The following is a 23,209-nucleotide window of genomic DNA, read 5'->3' on the forward strand; positions in this document are numbered from 1 at the left end:
TACACTTTCCAACTTCGGAGCGACATCAGTGACCATCTACTTCAGCTACTTTCGAGTTACAGACGCTACCTGTAAGAAGACAGATGTATTTATTCATGAAATGACTGAGAAAGCACATAATATTTTCAAGCCACTATATTTACGGGTAAAAGAAAACTGAAACGTACAGTGTCCCTGACTTCAAGGAGCTTATTTTGTGCATATAGGACATCTTTAGTGAAACAGACTATAAATTATTGTCATATAATTTATATATAAATTATACAATTATAAATTATTATTCAACTGAAAGTTGAGATAATTTTTCATTATAAGTCTTATCTGTGCTATAAAATAAGAAGTGACTCAGATGTCTGCCAACAGAGAAACGATACTGCGCCGCATCTATTAAATGGCACGTTACAAAAATAAAACAAAATAAAAATAAAAAAATTTTAAAAAAGGGCTTCCCTGGCAGCGCAGGGGTTAGGAATCCGCCTGCCAATGCAGGGGACACGGGTTCGAGCCCTGGTCCGGGAAGATCCCACATGCCGCGGAGCAACTAAGCCCGTGCGCCACAACTACCGAGCCTGCGCTCTAGAGCCCGCGAGCCACAACTACTGAGCCCATGTGCCACAACTACTGAAGCCCACGCGCCTAGAGCCCACGCTCCGCAACAAGGGAAGCCACCGCAATGAGAAGCCCACGCACTGCAACGAAGAGTAGCCCCCGCTCGACGCAACTAGAGAAAGTCCGCGTGCAGCAACAAAGGCCCAACGCAGCCAAAAATAAATAAAAGTAAAAATAAATAAATTTAAAACAATGGAACGTTATGTGCTCAGTCAAATGATAATTATGAGAAGTTTGTTGCAACAGGGAAAAGACTTATGTCAGTGAAAGCAGGAGACAGCCTGGCATGCTGGCTATGTGTACAGCTAGGGAAAACGGGGAGAAATTCATTTTCTGAAGAAGAGCAAACGGGAAAACACAGAAATTCTTGCATTTGTAGTTAGAGGATAGGCCGATGGCTGTTTTCCTCCGATATTTTCTGGGCAAATGATGATATTATGTTGTTTCGACAATTAAAAACGATCTTACATTCAAAGATAGTGAGGAAGTAAAAAAAAGCAAAATTGTAATTTTACCTTAAATGTTCTGATTATGAAAAGCATTAACTTTCAAGACATTGATAGGATAAGATAGCCTTGTTTTCCTTATTTGGCAGGTTTTCTGTTAATACGAGAGAGGTCACCACCACCTTGCATTTGTGACTGGGCTAAGAGGACATGCAAAGACAGGTGGCCCGCAGCCTGGTTTCTGCGTCCAACTTGCCACTTCTGCTCTTCTGCTCGTGCCTCAAGGAGTTTGTTTGGGGGAGTATCTTTTTGGTACCGAAAGTCCTCTGAAATGTTTTCAAAGCAGGCAGGGTACTGAGTAGAGTTCTCTGTGCTATACAGAAGGTCCTTGTTGATTATCTTTTATATATAGTAGTGTGTAGACGTTAATCCCAAACTCCTAATTTATCCCGTGCTATTTATAGCACAGGGAACTCTACTCAATAATCTGTAATAACCTATATGGGAAAAGAATCTGAAAAAGAGTGGATATATGTGTATGTACAACTGAATCACTTTGCTGTACACTGGAAACTAACACAACATTGTAAATCAACTATACTCTAATATAAAATAAAAATTAAATTAAAAATTAAATTAATATTAAAAAAATCCTCTTGCCTGTCCTCAAAAAAAAAGTAGGCAGGGTATTAACAGTAAACAAGTGAGAGACGTCCCTGGCGGTCCAGTGGTTAAGACTCTGCGCTTCCACTTCAGGGGTGCGGGTTCGATCCCTGGTCCAGGAACTAAGATCCCGCATGCCACAAAAATATAAAATAAATAAATAAAATAAAGTACAATAAATCAGTTCACTGAAAACATCTTATTCTTACCAAACAGCAATCGAATATTAAAACTATTAAGAGTATAGACTTGTGAAATGTAGTCAATATACATCCACTGCTGGGATTCAGAGAAGAATCAAGTGGCTGATACAAGGTATAAAATTAAAGTTAAATTTGTAACCGTTTCCCCCAAGTCTTTGTCTGGCCCTTGGAATCACAGTGAAAACCCTTGGTGGGCCAGCAGTCTGTACACCAGGGAATGAGAAACTCTTCAGGCGAGTCAGAAGTTAGATGCGTGTGGATTCAAAGTTTTGCTCCAATGGCTGTAGCTGTGCCACTCGGAAGCAGTCATTTAGTATCTCCACACTACTTTTCTTCACCTGCAAAGTGGGATAATCGTGTCTGCTTTACAGAGTTTCTAGAAGGATTAAAAAGGATTATTATGGGCAGAGTGCTTATTTACAGTGGCTGGCACATAGTAGGTGTTCAACAAACAACAACTGATAATAAGAATAATTTCATTAGGTTTTCGGACCCGAAGAGACCTCCCTATGCTGTTCTACACTGAGGAAAAGAGGCAGTTTCCCCATACATGTCAGCTAGTTCCTTGAGATCCCAACTCAGGTCCCTCAGGACATTTCACTCACATTCTATAGCATCCTCCGACTTCATGTTAAAGTTACTGCAAAAGGCTGCTTTTGGATTCTAACCGCACCCAGAGCCGCCAGGCTATTTCTGAGAGCAGGCAGCAGGAATGGCGATGTGATATCCTGCTGTGTCTAGGCCTTGTTCAAGCACCAAACAGACTCTGAACTTTAAACATTTCAAGCAAGTGTCAATTTTTTGTTTTCTTTCAAGGCACACCGTGCATATGCCACTTTGTCTAAACAGGTGGGGAAAACACCAAAACAAACAACAGAGCGCTTGGCAAGCGGCAGCGATCAGGATAAAGACAGACTGTGTGCCTATTCCTACCTCTGCTGAGGGGAGGAAGAGGAGGAGAAAGATGGGGAAGGAGGAGGACGGAGCTCGGGTCTTAGGGAACGTGGCAAACCCCTGCCGCTCGCTTCTCCTGCCGTCTGCTTCTACTCAGCCCTGCCCTCATCTCGGGAGCACCCGTCTCCAGACTAAAGCGGCACTGATTGAAGCTGTGGTCCATGTGAGTTCTGCAAACTCACATTCATTCCAAATGGAAGTAAAGGACACGATACAAATCTCAGCACCAAGGACCGTGCTAGCATTGAGATGGGGTTCATCCTTCAGACAAAAGTACCCGTAACCATGACAATCTCCATTAGGGATTCGCTATTCCTAACTTTTCCTCCTGACTCGATCCCTCAAAGAGATACTTACAACACGCACAAGTGATTTAGGTGGCGTAGACCTGCTGGGTACGTGCTGGCCTGGATTTTAACAAATAAACAATTCCTTCTAAGATCTACTTTCAGGATGTGGTGGACTCAAGCTTGGGCAGCGATGGGCAGTGTTAGCCCTGGCATCTCGGCTCAGTGCCAGGGAGGAGGTGTTTTAGTGTTGGGTGGGCAGGTGCTCAGGCTGAGAAATTCTGGAAGGAGGAGAACACTTTGGAATGTGCCTTTAGTCCTTCACTGTCTTTAGAAGATGTTCTCTTGCATCTCTGAAGTCTTCCTTCACCCCCTTATCTTCCAGAAGAGTAGGGATTTTGAAAATCACGGATGCAGGTCTCCCAGTAAACCTGGAGTCAGCTGTGAGTCTGCACACAGCATGAAAACCAATCTGTATTAGCTCCGACCAGTGGATGAACGCAATCTCACGGTTAGTGACCTTTGGCTTGATTTTGACAAGGCCACGCTCCTACTCGGGACCTGTAATTTGTTCTCCTCTTGGGCTCTTTAAGCAACTTCAGAGAAGCTCATCGGGTAAAGGGAAGGACATGGAGGCAGAAGGAAAATAAATCCGTCGTCCAGATTCTGATCAAATTCCCTACAAGCCACCCATGCCTCCCCCGAGCCTCAGGAACATCACCTCTGAAGACCCAGTTCTCCACCTGGAACGACCACTTCTTTTGTCCTTCTCTTCCTGTAAGCTCCTTGAAGGTGGGGTCTCTGAGGGACTCTAACCTGTGACTTGGGCAGTCCAGTACCTACAGACCTTTCAGGTGGGACAGCTGAGTCCATCTGCCAGAATATCTCTGGTACATCAAAAATGCTTCTATGCTCTGCTATAGAAGTCAAGAGTAGGGAAAAGCTGTGTATCCTTCTTTCTAAGCTAGGAACTCAAGACATCTATGGATTTTGGCTAGAAAAAACAAACGTACTAACAGCCTGCCATGGAGGCAACACCAAATCCTGGTGGAGAGAGAATCAGGCTAGTATTCAATGTGGAGGGGAAGACTGTTTACACTTAATCCTACATTAAGCAAAGGGCACAGAGCAGAGGGCCACACAGACAACAGAAATGGCTGTCACATGGCTTCACAGGCGAATTCTATCAAACATTTAGAGAAGAGCTAACACCGATCCTTCCCAAACTCTTGCAAAAGATTGCAGAGGGAGAAACACTCCCAAATTCATTCTACGGAGCCACCATCACCCTGATACCAAAACCAGAAAAAGATACCACAAAAAAGAAAATTATAGACCAATAGCACTGAGGAACAGAGATGCAAAAATCCTGAACAAAATACTTGCAAACAGAAACCTACAGAACATTAAAAGGATCGTACACCATGATCAAGTGGGATTTATCCCAGGGATGCAAAGATTCTTCAATATATGCAAATCATTCAATGTGATACACCACATTAACAAATTAAGGAATAAAAACCATATGATCATCTCAACAGATGCAGAAAAAGCTTCTGACAAAATTCATATGATTTTGATTTTGATTCATATGATAAAAACTCTCCAGAAAGTGGGCATAGAGGGAACCTACCTCAACATAATAAAGGCCATACATATATGACACACCCACAGCAAGCATCATACTCAATGGTGGAAAACTGAAAGCATTTCCACTAAGACCAGGAACAAGACGAGGATGTCCACTCTCACCACTCTTATTCAACATAGTTTTGGAAGTCTTAGCCACGGCAATCAGAGAAGAAAAAGAAATAAAAGGAATACAAATTGGAAAAGAAGTAAAACTGTCACTGTTTGCTGATGACATGATACTATACACAGAAAATCCTAAAGATGTCACCTGAAAACTACTAGAACTAATCAATGAATTTGGTAAGATTGCAGGATACAAAATTAATGCACAGAAATCTCTGGCATTCCTATATACCAACAGTGAAAAATCAGAAAGAGAAATTAAGGAAACACTCCCATTTACCACTGCAACAAAGAGAATAATATACCTAGGAATAAACCTGCCTAAGGAGGCGAAAGACTTGTACTCAGAAAACCATAAAACACTGATGAAAGAGGTCAAAGATGACATAAACAAATGGAGAAATATACCATGTTCTTGGATTGGAAGAATCAATATTGTGAAAATGACTATTCTACCCAAAGCAATCTACAGATTCAATGCAATCCCTATCAAACTACCAATGGCATTCTTCACAGAATTAGAACAAAAGATCTTACAATTCGTACGGAAACACAAAAGACCCGGAATAGCCAAAGCAATCTTGAGAAAGAAAAATGGAATTGGAGGAATCAGGCTCCCCAACTCCAAACTATACCACAAAGCTACAGTAATCAAGACAGTATGGTACTGGCACAAAAACAGAAATATAGATCAACAGAACAAGATAGAAAGCCCAGAGATAAACCCACGCACATATGGTCAACTTATTTTTGATAAAGGAGGCAAGAATATACAATGGAGAAAAGACAGCCTCTTTAATAAGTGGTTCTGGGGAAACTGGACAGCTACATGTAAAAGAATGAAATTAGAACACTCCCTAACACCATACACAAAAATAAACTCAAAATGGATTAAAGACTCAAATGTAAGACCAGACACTGATAAAACTTTTAGAGGAAAACATAGGAAAAACACTCTTTGACATAAACCACAGCAAGATCTTTTCGGACCCACCTCCTAGAGTAACAGAAATAAAAACAAAAATAAACAAATGGGACTTAATTAAACTTAAAAGCTTTTGCACAGCAAAGGAAACCATAAACAAGACAAAAAGACAATCCTCAGAATGGGAGAAAATATTTGCAAATGAAACAACAGACAAAGGATTAATCTCCAAAATATACAAACTGCTCATGGAGCTCAATAACAAAAAAACAAACAATCCAGTTAAAAAATGGGTGGAAGATCTAAATAGACATTTCACCAAGGAAGACATACAGATGGCCAAGAGGCACATGAAAAGATGCTCAACATCACTAATTATTAGAGAAATGCAAATCAAAACTACAATGAGGTATCACCTCACGCCGGTCTGAATGGCCATTATCAAAAAAGCTAGAAACAATATATGCTGGAAAGGGTGTGGTGAAAAGGGAACCCTCCTGCACCATTGGTGGGAATGTAAATTGATACAACCACTCTGGAAAACAGTATGGAGGTTCCTTAAAAAACTAAAAATAGAACTACCATATGACCCAGCAGTCCCACTACTGGGCATATACCCTGAGAAAACCATAATTCAAAAAGACACATGCACCACAATGTTTATTGCAGCACTATTTACAATAGCCAGGACATGGAACCAACCTAAATGTCCATCGACAGATGAATGGATAAAGAAGATGTGGCACATATATAAAATGGAATATTACTCAGCCATAAAAAGAAACGAAATTGAGTTATTTGTAGTGAGGTGGATGGACCTAGAGTCTGTCATACAGAGTGAAGTAAGTCAGAAAGAGAAAAGCAAATACCGTATGCTAACACCTATATAGGGAATCTAAAAAAAAAAAGGTTCTGATGAACTTAGTTGCAGGGCAGGAATAAAGAGGTAGACATAGAGAATGGACTTGAGGACATGTGATGGGAGGGCGAAGCTGGGGCGAAGTGAGAGTAGCACTGACATATACACACTACCGCACGTAAAACAGTTGGCTGGTGGGAAGCAGCAGCAAAGCACAGGGAGATCGGCTCGGAGCTCTGCAATGACCTAGAGGGGTGGGATAGGGAGGGTGGGAGGGACGCTCAAGAGGGAAGGGATACGGGGATATATGTATGCATATGGCTGATTCCCTTTGTTGTGCAACAGAAACTAACACGGTATTGTGAAGCAATTATACTCCAGTAAAGATCTATTAAAAAAAAAAAAGAAATGGCTGTCACTGGGCACTGTTTGATCAGAGCCTATTTTTCAGGGTTAATTACTTTGGCTTTTTCTCTCTCTCTTTTTTTTTTTTTTTTTTGTTAAAATAATTACCTTTTGTGGTTTCAGGAATTTATGAGGTTCTCTTTTATATTCAGAAAATAGGATCCAACCAGGATAGAATTCTGCAAACTGTTACAGTGTGCAAACGCAGGCCTGGAAGAAGGATTCTGTACCAGGTGATGGTGTAGGGCGTCACAGTGATCCTATTTTAACAAGCACGATGTCAAACAAGACAATTTTCGTGGGAAGAAGGTCCCTAAAACCGCCAGCATCACAAACTCTTCCTAAAAGCCGACTGGTGCACTGTCTGTCTCTTCCACCCTTATCATCAGTGGTTTGGCTTTGCAGTTAGGGCTTGGTTGGCAGTTTGGAAGCTGAGACGTGCAGGGGGTTCCTGTCGCCCGGGACAGGCGTATCAGCTCCACAGAGCAACCCCGGCTCACAGAATGCTCCCAGCAGGAGCATCAAATACACACGGCGAGTCCACTGTTTGAATTTCCGAAATGTGACGATTTAACAGTCACTTTTCTGACCAGAAATGTGTTTTAAGAAGAGAAGAACATATATCGATAAGGGAAAATACCTTCAAATTTTAGTCATCCTTGTTTGATTCATTGTTTGGCTCCAGCAATTAATAGAACGCGGAGAATATAAAGGTTAAAGGCAGAATTCTGAGGAACAAAAAGTATCTACCTTGCAGATGGAAAGCCTTCACTCTACAACCATTTACTCAAGTAATTTAAGCAGCTTTAACCATTATAATATCGGCACTTTTATTCTTGTAGGACAGCCTAGACAAAGAATAAAGCACCAAGAAGGCAGATAGTTTAGTATTTCTCCAACAAGCTGTATATTAGAATATCCCTTTAGAAAGAAGAAATGTATTCAGGTTTTTAAAAATGAATTTAAAAATAACCAAAGTTACCTTTTAAAGGACCCTACATCATTCATTTATGTACATAATTTCTGCCTGTGATTTTGGAGAGCTTGGCATTTTCTTTATATTTTTGAGGCAACGTGTTTTTCTTTGTTTAAGAACCTCATTTGTTTAAAAATTGTTTTTGAGTGGTTTTTGGCCACCAACTCTTCCTGGGGTTTACTTGGCTGAGATTTGTCCAGAAGCTAATTCTGATTCTTCTGTCAAAGGCTCGATGCACTGTGCGCCCTGCTCTCCTGAAGGCCTGGCACACAGCACAGGTGGCAGCTGACCACGCCGGGGACGGGCTGAGCTTAAAGGGAAAAGAGAGCTAGAGCCTGTGCTCGCCGAGTTTCGGGTTAGAGTTTAACCTGGGCGATCTTCCACTGAAAGCAAGGGTAACGTCGCTTCTCCAAATAAGCCTGGGCACTCTCCTCCAGCTGGCTTCAGCTGTCTAGGTAGGAAAATAACTTCTTTTAACAGCCCTTAGCGTGGACAGGAGTTACAGGTCCCTGCTGACTGCAGGAAGCTCACGCTCCCTCTGAGGGTCCCTGTTACTTTGGAGCATCACACCCCCCTCCTCAAAAGGCAAGACATGAAGGATCTTTTTGCTTTTTGTTTTCCTCAAGGCATCATAAACACAGATGTCTACTTCTCTGAGTTAGTCGGCGAGGAGAGGTTATTAGAGAAATGTGATTAATTTCGTGAGCGCCAGAAAGCTGGGGTCTCCATAAACTTCACAGAATTTGATTTTGGATTTGAATTTGGGCCCTGAGTTCTCAAGACGCCCCCGGGGCCCTGTCTTGTCGATTTAACGGATCCAGGTTTTAGGATGTGTCCTTCGTGAAAACTACAGCAACTCAGACCACCTTACGCTATACGACAGTCACGTGTACAACAGTGAAATTTCATGAATTTTGCCAGTGTTTTACAGGGGGCTGTGTAATGGAACACGTCCTACCATCTTTGATTCGAAGGCAGTGAAAAGCTTCCGTCGTTCAGCGTGATGCTAGGGGCAATCTCTTTCCTCGTGTGCCAGAGTCCCCAACACAAAAAGAGGTTTGGAATCTATCGAGCTGCCCCCAACCGGCTTCATACCGCACCCCTGCCCCAGCTCTGGTACACAACCTGCAAAAGCGCCACTGTCTCCCTCCAAGGTCCTTCCTCCCACCACACTCGTCCCTGCCCAGGTTCTCTCCCCGAGACAAGGGGGGCCGTGCTGCAGGGGCGGGGGCGAGTGTGGCCGGGTTCACGCAGGCAGTGGATTCTCGCTGCGAGTCGCTGCCCCCCTCCGGGCTCTTGGCCGGCCTACCTTGGCAGGCAGACTCTGCGGTTTGCTGGAGAGGATGTCTGCAGCTTCCCTGCAGCGGGTGGAGAGGTTCAGGATGGCAGCAGCTGCCGCTACGTGGGTGTCTTCGCCGCTCTGACCGTGGCTTTGAGAGCTGGCACGGCCGGGGCTCGGTGTGTGAGCGCCCGCACTCAGCAGCCGGTTAGGAAATTTCCCTGGATTGGAAAAATGCTTCGCTGTTGAAGAGAGATTTGATTAGCAATTGCTCGGACGTGGATTTAGTCATTAGATAGATTTGTTTTAAAGATAGAACTTCCTTGCATGAAAATACGTGAAGAATAAATTAAAACATGCTCCATTCTCCCTGCGTACGTTAAATGAAGGTTATTCAGAACGGTTTTCACAGAAGTTCACAGATCAAATGATGTGATTGCGGGGGAAGAATGCCTATTCTCTTAATATTTTTTTGCATTTCCACGTCTTATGACAAAAACTCCAGAACTCATGTTAGCGGGCAGGTGCCATGGCAGCGTGGGTAGCTGCAAAACCCATCAGGGACTAGACAGGCATAAGGCCGGTACAACCACAAACGGCGTACGTGTGCGGCCCAGTAATCCCAGGGGAGAAAAACGGACTTTTCGCATTTGTTTTCATAATAACAGTTTTTACTTAGCCATGGAATTGCATTGTTTTGCTATTGGATGTGGAGGTTTGGTTCGTGCTTAAAACAGCATGAGTTTTTCTTCCTCCAACTCAGGGGGACGGAGTTGGTGGCGGAGGCTTTCCTGAGCTGGCATCTTCATGCTCGGTTCGGGGCAGTGAGTGAGAGATGCACAGAGCTTCCAGGGGAACGGAAAGGCACTGCGGCGGAAAGGTAGCATTCTCAGTGCTACCGAGAATGAGCGCTGCTTTATGTTCTGTTGTGGATACCAAGGTGTTACTGAGAGAATTAACGGGTTTCTCTCCACTCTGGGTATTTGTAAACATTACTCAGGGACCAGGAAACACAGCCAGCATTTAATGTGGGCTAATATAAAGGCAGTTATAGCTGTTTCACCGTAAGTCGTGTTTACTTTAAATATTTGATCATTATTTTTCACGAAATAATTTAAAACATTACCAAATGTTATTCCTGTAGTTATAAAAATATGAAAATGTCACTGAATGTGCTACATTTTTAAACCAAAATCCATATTACATGAGCATATAGAACACTCATTAATTAGTTTCACCTGAATTCAACATATATGTATGTGTGTATATTTTGTGTATATATCCTAGAACTATATCTATATCTAAGTTTATACGGATAGATACAAAACATTGTGTGTGTATATTTGTGTGTATAACTTTCTTTCCTGAATCTAACAGGCTGTCGGTGGTTACTTATGTTGGCTGTACCCTATTTTTAGTAATAACGGGTAAACTATCTTCTGGCGTTTAATGTACTTCTTGTTGGTGGACAAACTCCTTTCAAGTCTGTTTATACACTGTTAGGTTTTATACGACATTCACGTTCTTTACGGAAGGTGACCACGGCACAGAAGGGAGAAGCATCCCGTGCTCCTAAGAGTACCACGTCTGGGTTAACTACGCGTGAGATCAAAGGGATTCCAGGGATTTGCACAACGTTGTAAAAAATTCACGGTCTATGGAGGACTCCAACCGGGGGATTATTTTGCTTGGCAGAAATCATTCCTGGGTTTATTCCCAATATTTACTTTCTAAACTTTTCATTAAACTATTCAGGGACTCTAAACAACTTGAAGAAACTGTTAGTAAAAACACCAAGTTTTATGTGTTACAGTGTCTTTGTGTTAGCATTAGAGAACTGACACATTTTAAATGTTTCTGCACTAATTCTTAAATCTGTGGATGAACATCTCCAAAGCCACACGTGTTTTTTTTTTTTCCTAGTAAAACCTTGATTTCTGAATTGAGTCCCTTCTTAGACTTTTCACTTTTTCTCTCACCTTCAGTTTGAACACTTTTGCTGATGTAAGTAGTATTTCCATATTTTTACCTATATTTCTTCAGAATTACTGTATTTAGATTTAAAAATGGCACCATATTTGTAGAATAATTAATCCACTATTTACCATACTCAGTGTCACTTCATGCAAGACCAGCAGTACTGATTAAATTATTTTTATCCTTATTTTATTTCACCGTACAATATATCTTCTCTCCTCCCAGCAGTAAATAGTATATTACACATTTAAATACATGCCCCTCACCCAACATGCACATACACAAGATGTATTTTTTTTGGAATAAGTATTAGAATTTGAAGCTTACATTCAGGAAATGGTGGTGTTTTTCGGCCTTGACCTGTTTGTACGAGGGGATGTTTACCAAAAACCTGGGCATCGAAACTGGCATAATCGAAAGGTACTTTTCCAAATTTCTCTTGCTCTTTTGACACCGTAGCTCTGGGAGAGATGATGGCTTGTGATCGGAAATTGAATTCGATTTGCTTCACCAAGCTTGTCCTGAAGAGAGAGGGGCAGAGCTCAAAAGAAATAGGACGACACCATTGGTGAGCATCCCAGCATCAGAAGTTAAAGCAGCTCAGGTGTGTCACACCTGGAGTTTCCCACTGAGCCCCGCACTAGGGAATAGAGCTGTGGTCACACAGGATGGGGTGGAGTGAGGGAGAAGGGGGCACTTCGGGCGCTGGGTGGCCTCAGGAGGGCTGCACGTTGTGTGTCCGAGTCTCCCATCAGTAAGAGAGAAAGTGCCATGGAACTGTCATCAGGGCACTGATAGGGTGTGTACTTCCTGCTGCTCAGGACTGTTCATCAGAGTAGCAGTGAAAAGTCACAACCGGAACTAGTGAGGAAATGTCATTACATTCTGATGACAATATAACGTCATTATATTCCGTTCAGCACAGCTGGCAGGGCCCTGACGCCTAAAAGGGGCAGTGTCGGCGCCGGAAACTGGATTCCTGAACTGTGAATTTCTTCTTAGGCTTCTCATCTTTTTCCCCACCTTCGGACTGAATGCTTTTGCTGCTTTAAGTAATATTTTAAATAGTATTTCAAAATTTTATCTATTAAATTGCCACTGTTTCAATATGAAGAAAAATTCCTGTATTATAACAGCTATCACATTTTTCAATAGAATTATCTTAATCCAAGCTAAATGTGACTTAAACATTCCTTTAGAATTACTGTGTGGATTAAACAAGGGTATCATATTTGTATAGCACCAATGCCGGCCAAGGAAAACACAAATGCTGTCGCGCTGTGGTCTGTTGCTAAAAGGACACCAATAAATATACTTTCAGAATTTAGCCATATCAAAAATACATATTTTTCTTTTGTGTTTCACCAGAACATACCTTACTCATCAGAATGTCAACGTTTTGATGATGTTTCTTGGATTAGGTAAAAAACTTTTTAGCTGCTACATCAAAATAGTTGAGTGATTAGGTGAATTTGTTATTGTATATATGACTTGGTTTCTACCCCTAATATTGCAACAGTGTTCTAGTCTAAAATAATCCTTCTAAGAAATGAGCAAAGTGGAACTTCATGCTATTTCTATGTTTGATAACTAACCTGCTTAGGGAGGAACTAGAGAATACAGTACCGTAACCCTAACCAAGAATCTTGTTGTCAGATTTTTAACCCGTTATTCAGTAATTCATGATATTTGCTTGATTTATATTCCTCCCTCATGTGATTTTGACTCGCGGCAAAGTCATGACAATTTGAGTCTTTTAATTAAACCCACGGAAGCAAATGTTAAGGGGCACCACATCTTGAAAATGTTCCTAATAACTGTTTTCCATTCCAGTGTCTCGGTAACAACAATGAGGACCTGGTCATCTGTTGTAATCCCCAAATCACTTTTCTTATGTATATGACTTTTGTATTAATAAGTGTATCAACTCATACTGTGTCCTCATCCATAGTTTATTATTTAGGTGTAAGTAAGGTCCTCCAAACTACTAGAGACTGTGAAGGACCTAGGACCGACAGGAGGTATTTTATCCATAGTTATCAATTTGTAATGAATTTTTGTTTCGGAGAGACTGTGCGCATATCTGGAAGAGTGGGACGACCATATAGCATCACATATTTTGAGTGATGAGGGATTATGAGGTGGAAAAGTGACGTCAACCATAAGGGGGCCCCTACCTGAGTAGTGGGCGGGCTTGCGCTTAGCGACACAGAATTTGATTAATCTGTGTTATCGCAGACTTCACATTTTTTAGATTCATCCATACTATGTGACCTCTGCGTGCAGATTAATTTCAAGTTAAACTTCTGGAGGGTCCAGCAGTTCATTTCAGTGACAGCACGATTAGCTGGCCCAGCCTCTCAAGTGGACCCTGGTGGCTGTGTGTTGGAACGAAGGTGGCCCACGGTGAGCTGGCACCTGGGAGGAGAGGGACCCTCTGTGTAGGCGCTCGGCATGCAGGGAGTAACGGGAACCCCAGGGGAGCATCATACCTGTGACCCTGCTCAGGACACTGCCCGGTTTTGGCAGAATCAAGCTGACTTTTGTCCTGGGACATTGCCAATTTTTCAGCTGCAGCAATTGGACAACCAGAAAGACTGTTTAGAAAAAAAAGTAGGCGGATCTGAGTTAAAAAGATAATGTAATTTGCTCTGGCACCTACCTCACAGCATCCTTGGCAAGCACCAAATGTTAAGTTGTATTAATAGTTCACTTAGCACCATTCTCAGCCTAAAAGATCCCAAAGGGTTTTGCAAACTACTGTGTCAACGTTTGTCCCCAAACCTCATCTCAGAGGTGATAAAAAAAGAGTCATTTTTAAGATCAAAATATTATGTAAGGGAGGAAGAACTAAACGATCGAAACCTCATGGTATTTTAAGTAGAATGCGCTTATCCAACTGCAATTGTCCAACTATGGATGTTAGCACGATGATTCTATGATAGCTTAGGGTCTTTTGCAAAATGTTAGGGACTTAATTTTATATCTCAGTTTAAATGGAGAGCACAGAATGTAAGTTTCCTGGCAATATGCTTATAAGTCAACTAGTATCTCATGACCACATAATCTATACATGAAACACATAAACGATAAGCATTTTCACCAAAAGTATTTATATATATGCAATATATTTGTATATAAATGCACATATGTGGTTTTAAGTTAGTTGCGATCTCAGTGAAATAAATCTCAATGAAATGAAATGACGTTTGCCTTCAGTAATCTGAAGCTCTTGGGTACCGTTTTAATGTGCATTGGATGGGATTCAAGATAACCCCTAAGCCACTCTTTCCAAGGTCAAACAGCTCTGGGGTGGGGGAGGTTCAGAGCAGAGACCAGGCTCTCTGCGTATCGCTATATAAGTATCTACCCCTGGTCTTCAAATATGACATTTTTTTGTTGGCATACTTGGCTGCTCAGTGAAAATTTATAGGGGAGTAAATAATGAGGTATTTTTTATTTTTTACTCTGTGCGCATTGAGAATATTTGTCACCTATGTCAAGTGCTAACATATTTGATGCTGATCCAGCAATTTTGATAACACACGGCAAGTTCCTTGTTTCCTTGGTGGAAAGTTTCTCTCGAGTCTCATCCCAATTACCTCCTGTGCGTGTTGCGGTTGCTGTTCACATGGCCTCGTCCTGTGCATCCCGGGGTGGGGCACTTGAGCACATTTTCATGCATGGCAAGAACTAAGCACGAAATAGCACATAAAAGAATAGAGCAATTTATCATCAATACATCACACACCGACAAACTGTCTCAACTTTGCATTCAAAGGAATTCAGTTACATCATCCACCACGCTCCCTAATTCTTTGAGAGAATAAACACTTTTCAAATGCAAACCAACCAATTGGAGCCCACACCCGACCTTCTCCTCCCTCTGACTCTCACACTTCAGGACACTCTCCACCCGCCCTAACCCCCAGGGCCAGGTCCCAGACAACCACAGACAGCGCCAGAGGCCCAGAGCCCACCAGAAATTCCAGCTGGCCAATCTGAGGCCAGTTCACTCCGCTCCCTCCCATGAAAGCTCAAAAAGGCTCTTGCTTACAATAACTCATCCCTCCCCGCCGCGGGTCCTGGTGCTTCCCCCGGGGGCCCTGCCTGGCCTGAGGTGCCCCCTCCTCTTGGGAGCTCTGAGTAGCAAATTAGGTTTTCAATGTCAGTACCTCCTGATCTACTGGCCTCACTGTACCCCAAGTTTTCCATTAATATGCTCTGTTTTAAACACCCAGCTAGATGGCAATTGTCTTGACACAGAGAGAGAAAACTTGGTATTTCCGTTTCTGACTCCAAACTGGAGGAGGAAGTGGGTCACTTGGTGGACTTCTTTCAGGGCCGGCGGTACTCACTCTCCAGGGGAACCCGCACTTTGTGAGGACACCCTGAAAGGCTGCGGTGGTGAGGGTACAGCCCTGTCACGTGCCCTGTGCCGTCGCACCCGGGGATGGGGCACTTGGTCTCCCTCCTTTCAGGCCTCGGTGAATCTACGGCGGAATTAAATCGAGAGAGACATCTGGTTATTCCTCTTCCCTCCCCTTCGGCAAAGCGGCCTCGCACACGACCTTCTCACTCTGTTCACCCTTCTGATGATAAACATTCTTCTCACATCGCCTCGAATAAGACCCTCAACTAAGACCTGCGGAAGCAGAAAGAATGTCTTCAATTTTCTTGGTTCCTTAAGCAGAGGCTGACACAGGGCAAGCGAGTGTTGAAACACAGTGACGGTTTTAAGTTGTCATGTCACAGATCATAGTTAGAGCCTCATTATGAAGTGTCAACCCTACACCAGAGGATGGATAGGCTCTGGAAAAGGAAAAGGAAAGAAAAAAGAGAAGGAAAAAGGAAAGCATTTATTTAAACCCAAACTATCTCCTATTGAAGGGATCTGTAAAAGGCCGGATTCAAAAATCACACGATGAAGGAGCCGCCGTATCTGAGGAGGGCCCGTCTGGGCGGTCCAGTGGGTCCTGGCAGCAGGTCCAGTGGCCCCGGAGTTCTGGGCTTGAGCAGCTGTTCCTAGACACGTGTGGAGGCTGCTCCAATAAGAGTGACATCTCGCGCCACGCCCGGCCAGGGGGCAGTGCTGTGAGGGCCCAAGACGCCCCGAGCCCCGCGGTTTGAAGCTCTGGATCAACGCGCAGTAGCTGCAGAGGAGAAGCTATCGGTTTCACTCTTAGTGCGGAAGTGGAAGACAGAGGCAGCAGGAAGAGGCTTGGCAGCACACAGGGTGGGGACCGCCTTGAGGGGTCTGCCGGGCGCTGCCAGGAACACGGGCTGCGGGCGGAGGACCAGGTGCCGCGGCAGGGGAAAGGGACACCTTGCAACCCAAGCTGCCGGGCTGCCCAGGGGGGCGGCTGAGCACAGCTCGGGGTCTTAGTTTTCTGGCACACACACTGCTGGCTTAGATAGAGGGTTATATAAATACATAAAATAAATGAGGACTAACGTGAATATTCTCATATTCGTGACTGAGAGGGTAGATAAGCTTAAAACAGAAATGCATCCTCAGAGCCGAAACTGCCCCCCTAACTCGTGCGTGGAGTGACAACGTCAGGCATCGGGGCCAGCCTGCCCCTCACATTCAGGGCATCTAGAGGAACCGGGACCAGAGCGGGCAAGGCGGCCTCAGAGAGAGGACCAGCGTGGGATGGAGGCCGGCAGGCTGCAGGCTTCTCCCAACGCGAAGTATCAGGAATCGCGAACACACGACGCTGAGAGGGAAAATAAATAGTCTGTACCATCCTGCCGCAAGAAAGCTGCCGGCGATGGGTACGGGGCAGGGTCCTGGCTGCCGAGGACGCCGAGGGCCCGTGTGCTCCGGCTCCAAACGTGGCACGGAGAGCTGGGCAGCGCTGCCGGAGGCGACAGACGTCCCCAGGGCGGAATTCTGCGGGGGGGCAGACGTGCCCCCGTGTTGCCACGCCACCCCGGCCGTCGGACTGGGCAGGTGGGTACCGCAGGTGGTACGCGGGGCAATTATCTGGGGACGTGGTTCCAGCCAAGGGGGAAAGGGCCAAGGACCCTCCCCGTTAGCGCGCAGCCAGGGAGGGCGGGGTCAGCAGGGAGAGGATGCGTGTCTTGGGCGGGAAGGGAAGGACCCGAGTAGCGGGCGTGTGTGTTTCCTGAGACCGGATTTAACGCCACGAGGTGGAGACTACGCTCTTTGCTGTACGAGACAAAGGTGCATACGATGGGTTTTGACATGCTGTATGATTTCGCGGGGGTATGTTTTACTTAGTCCGAAAAGGCTGCCAAATTTCCATTCCGTTTGGGCACTAATGTGTGTAGAATGCTAGTAAAAGTCCCCAGTGTTTCCCTTTGCGGCACGGCAGAAACTAACAACGTTGTAAAGCAGCCATACTCCAACACAAATTAATTTAAAAAAAGAATAGAGCAAGAAATACAGATCATTTGAATAGAATTTTGACCAGAACTACTTCTTATGATATATGGGAACTTGATGTGTGAAAAAATAAATTTCTATTCAATTGGGAAAAAAAAAATCCCCGATGTTTGATTAACATGGAATTGGTAGGGGCTGGGTGCTGACACCCTGCGAGAGCGACTTGGAAAGAATCGGGAAGAAGGAGAGGTGATGTGAATTTTGATGGGCTTCCTCCCTTGGATCTGGTCCAGGTGAGGCCGCATTTCTAAACCACACTGAGAGCTTTGGCCACACTGTCTGCGGGAAGCCAGGGAGGGTGTGGGAGATAAGGCCAGGCTGGCACCTGACCAGGTGTGGGCTGCTGACTGTCCGTCCTGCACTGTGTCTGCCAGCCCCTCCTCTGCGGGGAGCAAAGATGCCCCGCGGTGCTCTCCGGGGGGCCGGCGCCTTTGCCTGACACGAGCTGGAGCTGCAGCCCTGGGGGAGCTCCCGGGCCTGGCTCTTCCTCTTTAATTCTCTTTGCTGGATGCCGCTTCATGAAAATGACCTTATACTCTGGTGACCTGACGTCCCGGTTTGCCTGGGACTGTCCTGTTCATACCTGATGGACTCGTGGGATTGTTCCCATGGCTCCCCTTCACCCCGAAAGTGTCGTAGGCTGTAGGATAAATTATATCCGACTCTAGTTAGACTAGGGGGACCCAAAGTCTCCCTTTTGCTGGGTGGCAACAGGATAGCAAAACTTGGTATTGTTAGAACTGCCGACTCATCGGAAGGCTTGGGTGAAACGTTATTTTGAAATCCTAGTGTTCTGTCCCTGAGAGCAAAGTCACATGCCCAAGGTGCACGGGGATTAGTGCTTACTTAGGAGCATGGAATACTCACAGGAGAAAAAAGCTCCTCTTACGCTCCCACACCAGGGACGGGAGCAGGACCGTGAACCTGGGCAGCCTCTGGATGAAGCCTGGAGGCCCCTGCAGTCGGTCACTGTTTTGCCTGTTTCTTCCTGGTCTAGTCTGGAGCTCCCTGCGTGGACTTTACATCCCAGTGCAGGACCCCGCCCTACACACAGGGTACACTGTGGACTCATCCAGTCCCATTAGCGATTCTCTAAGTCTCCACCGTGCACATTCTATTGCCTTGTTAATTTTTGTAAACAAAAAAACCTTTAAAAAGTTCTATAAAAATGACCAAAGTATCGTCAAGTGTTTTAAGCCATGGCACAAATAATTAGTGTCTCCAAAGACTGGATTTCATTGGCTGAAGGTACTATCAGTTGCAAGATGAAACATCATTTTCTGTGCCAGTGAGGAAGGAAAAACCATTGAAAACTGAATAATGGCACGTGTTTCTAATTTCACAGAGATGCTAAGATGGGAAAACTATGCATCTTAGAATGGATGAAATATAGTATATTGGAAATGATGGGGTTTGGAATTTGAAGGAAATGTCATCTTTTATTTTTCTGATTTTGTAGTTCATTAAAAAAAAAACAAAAAACCCACACAGGTAAGTTCCACAAGTTGGGTGTGAGTGGAGCGCTCAGAGCTGCCACCACACCCTCCTGCCCCAGACCACATACTATCCTCAATATTCTGTCTCCATCCCAGCCCTTACAGTATGTTGGCACAGAACTATTATCTTACTCCTCACTAAATGACATTATTTTATTCTTTTTTTCTCAACTCTGAGCTGCAAGACAGTATTTGACAAGACTACCTGTAGGTGAGTACTAAAATGGACTTAAAATATACAATGGATTTCTGGATAAGTTTCAGCAGTCAGGACATCTAACCACACTAGCGCATTATTCTCGTCAGCGCTTTAGGTTCATGACCTTGATTATCTCTAAGATACTCCTCTCCGAATTCTGTGGTTCTCAGATTTTAGGGCGCCCAAGAATCACCTCAGGAACTTGCTTTTTAAAAAAAGCAAGTTATGCACATGAAAAGATGCTCAACATTGCTAATTATTTGAGAAATGCAAATCGAAACTACAATGAGGTATCACCTCACACCAGTCAGAGTGGCCATCATCAAAAAATCTACAAACAATAAACACTGGAGAAGGTGTGGAGAAAAGGGAACCCTCCTACACTGTGGGTGGTAATGTAAACAGGTGCAGTCACTATGGAGAACAGTATGCAAGTTCCTTAAAAAACTAAAAATAGGGCTACCATATGATCCAGCAATCCCACTCCGGACATATATCTGGAGAAAACCATAATTCGAAAAGATACATGCACCCCAATGTTCATTTCAGCACTATTCACAATACAGCCAAGACATGGAAGTAACTTAAATGTCCATTGACAGAGGAATGGATAAAGAAGATGTGGTACATATATACAATGGAATATTACTCAGCCATAAAAAGGATGAAATAATGCCATTTGTAGCAAGATGGATGGACCTGGGGATTATCATACTAGGTAAAGTAAGTCAGAAAGAGAAAGACAAATATCATATGATATCACTTATATGTGGGATCTAAAAAAATGATACAAATGAACTTATTTACAAAACTGAAACAGACTTGCAGACTTCAAAAACAAACTTACAGTTACCAAAGGGGAAAGGGCGGGGAGGGATAAATTAGGAGTTTGGGATTAACATGTACACACTACCATATATGAAATAGATAAACAACAAGGTCCTGCTGTAGAGCACAGGGAACTCTACTCAATATTCTGTAATAACCTATATGGGAAGAGAATTTGGAAAAGAATGGATATGGGTATATGTATAACTGAAGCACTTTGCTGTATGCCTGAAACTAACACTACATTGTAAATCAATCTACTCTAATATAAAATAAAAATTAAATTAAAAAAATTAAAAAAAAAAAGCAAGTTCTGAAGCAGTAAGTCTGATGGGATCCTGGAAATACTCATCTTAACAAGCCAAAGACCACCCCTTGAGAAACTCCACGTAACTGGAGGCCTCATCACCAGGCCCACCTGGTGCAAGACCCAGGGGCGGGGGGCATCTTTATGGGCACACGGAACAGAACACAGTTTTCCCAAAGTCTGAGGATCAGTTTTAAGGTCTCCTCCGAACACACTGACTGTCTCATTCAAGTTTGGTCCAGACATTTGTGGACCCTCAGTTAGAGTTTGTAAAAGCACAGGCTTATAAAGGCATTAGCATCCAGTCTTGTCCTAAGAAGGATCGGAGCATCCTGCCTGGCTTCCAGGTAGCTTGACACTATTTTGAAGCTCAAAAGCAGTCAGATGGGGCTTCCCCGGTGGCGCAGTGGTTGGGAGTCCGCCTGCCGATGCAGGGGACACGGGTTCGTGCCCTGGTCCGGGAAGATCCCACATGCTGCGGAGCGGCTGGGCCCGTGAGCCATGGCCGCTGAGCCTGCGCGTCCGGAGCCTGTGCTCCGCAACGGGAGAGGCCACAGCAGTGAGAGGCCCAATAAGCAGATGATCCCAGAAAGAGGGTGGGAAAGAAAAATTAAATTTCTGGAAATGATTTGATCCATAAAATGATTTAAAATCCAGTAAATACAAATGTACTTCTAACATACCCAATATAGTATTTTTTAACAAGCACGATATATTTTTTAAAAGCAGTCCTATTAGAAGAAATACAGGTCTTTATTTCGCGTGAGTTAAAACGCTACAAACCGACCAAGCTTTAATCTGAGAACAATCTATTGAGTAGGAAAAAAAATTGTTAATTTTAAAATATAAATTAGGTTTTTAAATTGTGCTGTCAAAAAGCTATCTGGGAGAAGCGATCAAATCTTACTCATTCCCCCCCCTCACCTCTAAAGCAATTTTAAATAAAATAGAAGCAAATCGGTGGCTTACGTTTACTGGTAAAGACTTGTCTTCCGCCCACGTCAATGACTTTGTTTTGCTTCCTCTCCCCCGAGAGATGCTCCAGAAGAAACCTGTCCAGCTCCTTGTAGGTGCTGTGGAAAACACAGCCTCGCTCAGCCTGCAGGACGATTGCCTGCTCCAGCAAACTCAAGTTCCCCTTGGCTTTCTCCAGGGCAGCGGCTTCCTCCACCCCCGCGGCCGGACACCCGTGCCTGTGATCATCCTCCTTACTCCCAGGGAACGAGGGCTGGGCTTGGCCATCCGACGGGTCCACGGGAGCGTGCTGTGGGTCTCTCCTTTCTGTTTCCGAATCACATGTGCTTTCGCAAGAGATAAACTTGTCACCTTCAGTTTTTATTTCAGGAATTTCCAACAGGTCTTTCCTATCATCCACGAGAACATACTTTGGGACGCTCTGAGGTTTGGTTTCTTCTGAGAAGTTGGAGTCGCTGTCCCAACCATTCTCTGCACTTTCAGAGTTACTTTCGTTGTCATCGGAGGAACAGAACCGCAGCTGGGAATCGTCGATTTTGTCTTTTCCATCGTCGGAATGAACCATAAAGCACTCCTCCACTTCATCCCCCTCTGCTTTTAGAGACTGGATCCCACTGTCATTTAAGTTCTCACTTATGGTCTGAACAGATGCATTTTTTTCAAATTTCCCCAAATGCATTAGCGATTTGACCACGAGCTCTTGATAACGGCCGTATCTGTCTTCCTTCCCATCGGAATTTTCTTGTGCAGTTGAATGAAGCTTCTCCTCCATGGGTTTTATCATGATTTCTTCTAGGGAAAAAAGGCCAATATTTGAAAAATAAGAACAAAAAGCATTTTAAGGAAATTATAGTGATAGATAAATAGATAGACATATACATATATAATACATGCAATGTGTGAATATGTGGACTCCATCAATTATATAAACATTGGGTAGAAAAATACATACCCTCTTGACAAAACAAAACAAAACTCAGACCTTAATATTCTGAGAATTGCCTTTAAAGAGACGAGCTATTCTAATTTTCAGCATGTCAGAGCTAAGCTCGTCTAGTTACTGAAATAAATACTCAACCATCACAGAGTCCTGAATGTGAAATTCGTGTTACTGTACCTCTTATATTTGCAAAGCTCAGTCAACTGGAAGAAAATTAAGCATATGTCCTACTATACATTATAAAAAGAAAGTATTCATCGAATTTCTCTGCTAGCGTGGCCATATATTTTCAAAGCTTATTAGGTTGATTTTCTCTGCCTCCGTAGAGTCCCAAACATACTTTCAGATTTTATGGAATGTTAGCTGAAATACACATCTACACGAGACGATAACTAAGAGAAGCCTGAGGTTCTCGAGACTCCCTCATCACTGTCGTAACTGTCACACGAAAATGCCGTAACGAGGGAAACGCAAGTAAATGGGAGAATGAACATGATGGAATAATATCTTGAATAGTAGCTCAGTTTCTGTCCTGGTACGTGCGCGCACTTGTGTAAAAAGGAGATGAGTCAGGAGTGGGGACGGTTGGAGGATGCTGAATGTTAACCAGTTGTTCTCGGTCCTGATGGTAAAGAAGGCCTGGGTCTGAGAAGAGCGCCCACCCCCCAAGCGCCAGTCCGTCCATGGGGTGTCCACTGTCCTAGAGCAGCTGTC

At 43.9% G+C, this 23,209-nt stretch overlaps 1 protein-coding gene across 1 annotated transcript in view; it reads right to left on the minus strand.

Annotated features, from left to right (window-relative positions):
• ST18 (ST18 C2H2C-type zinc finger transcription factor) overlaps nucleotides 1-23,209 on the minus strand; it is a 65,916-nt gene that overhangs the window by 36,887 nt on the left and 5,820 nt on the right. The window contains exons 2-8 of the mRNA XM_024742560.1: nucleotides 21,966-22,347; nucleotides 21,550-21,881; nucleotides 15,697-15,831; nucleotides 14,941-15,031; nucleotides 13,831-13,935; nucleotides 11,666-11,859; nucleotides 9,392-9,603 (exon numbers count right to left, since the gene is read on the minus strand). Coding sequence (XP_024598328.1) covers nucleotides 9,392-9,603; nucleotides 11,666-11,859; nucleotides 13,831-13,935; nucleotides 14,941-15,031; nucleotides 15,697-15,831; nucleotides 21,550-21,881; nucleotides 21,966-22,347 — 1,451 coding nt within the window. The remainder of the gene's footprint in view (nucleotides 1-9,391; nucleotides 9,604-11,665; nucleotides 11,860-13,830; nucleotides 13,936-14,940; nucleotides 15,032-15,696; nucleotides 15,832-21,549; nucleotides 21,882-21,965; nucleotides 22,348-23,209) is intronic.

This window comes from Neophocaena asiaeorientalis, unplaced genomic scaffold, assembly GCF_003031525.2.
Source record: "Neophocaena asiaeorientalis asiaeorientalis breed wild unplaced genomic scaffold, Neophocaena_asiaeorientalis_V1.1 scaffold226, whole genome shotgun sequence".
NCBI lineage: Eukaryota > Metazoa > Chordata > Mammalia > Artiodactyla > Phocoenidae > Neophocaena > Neophocaena asiaeorientalis.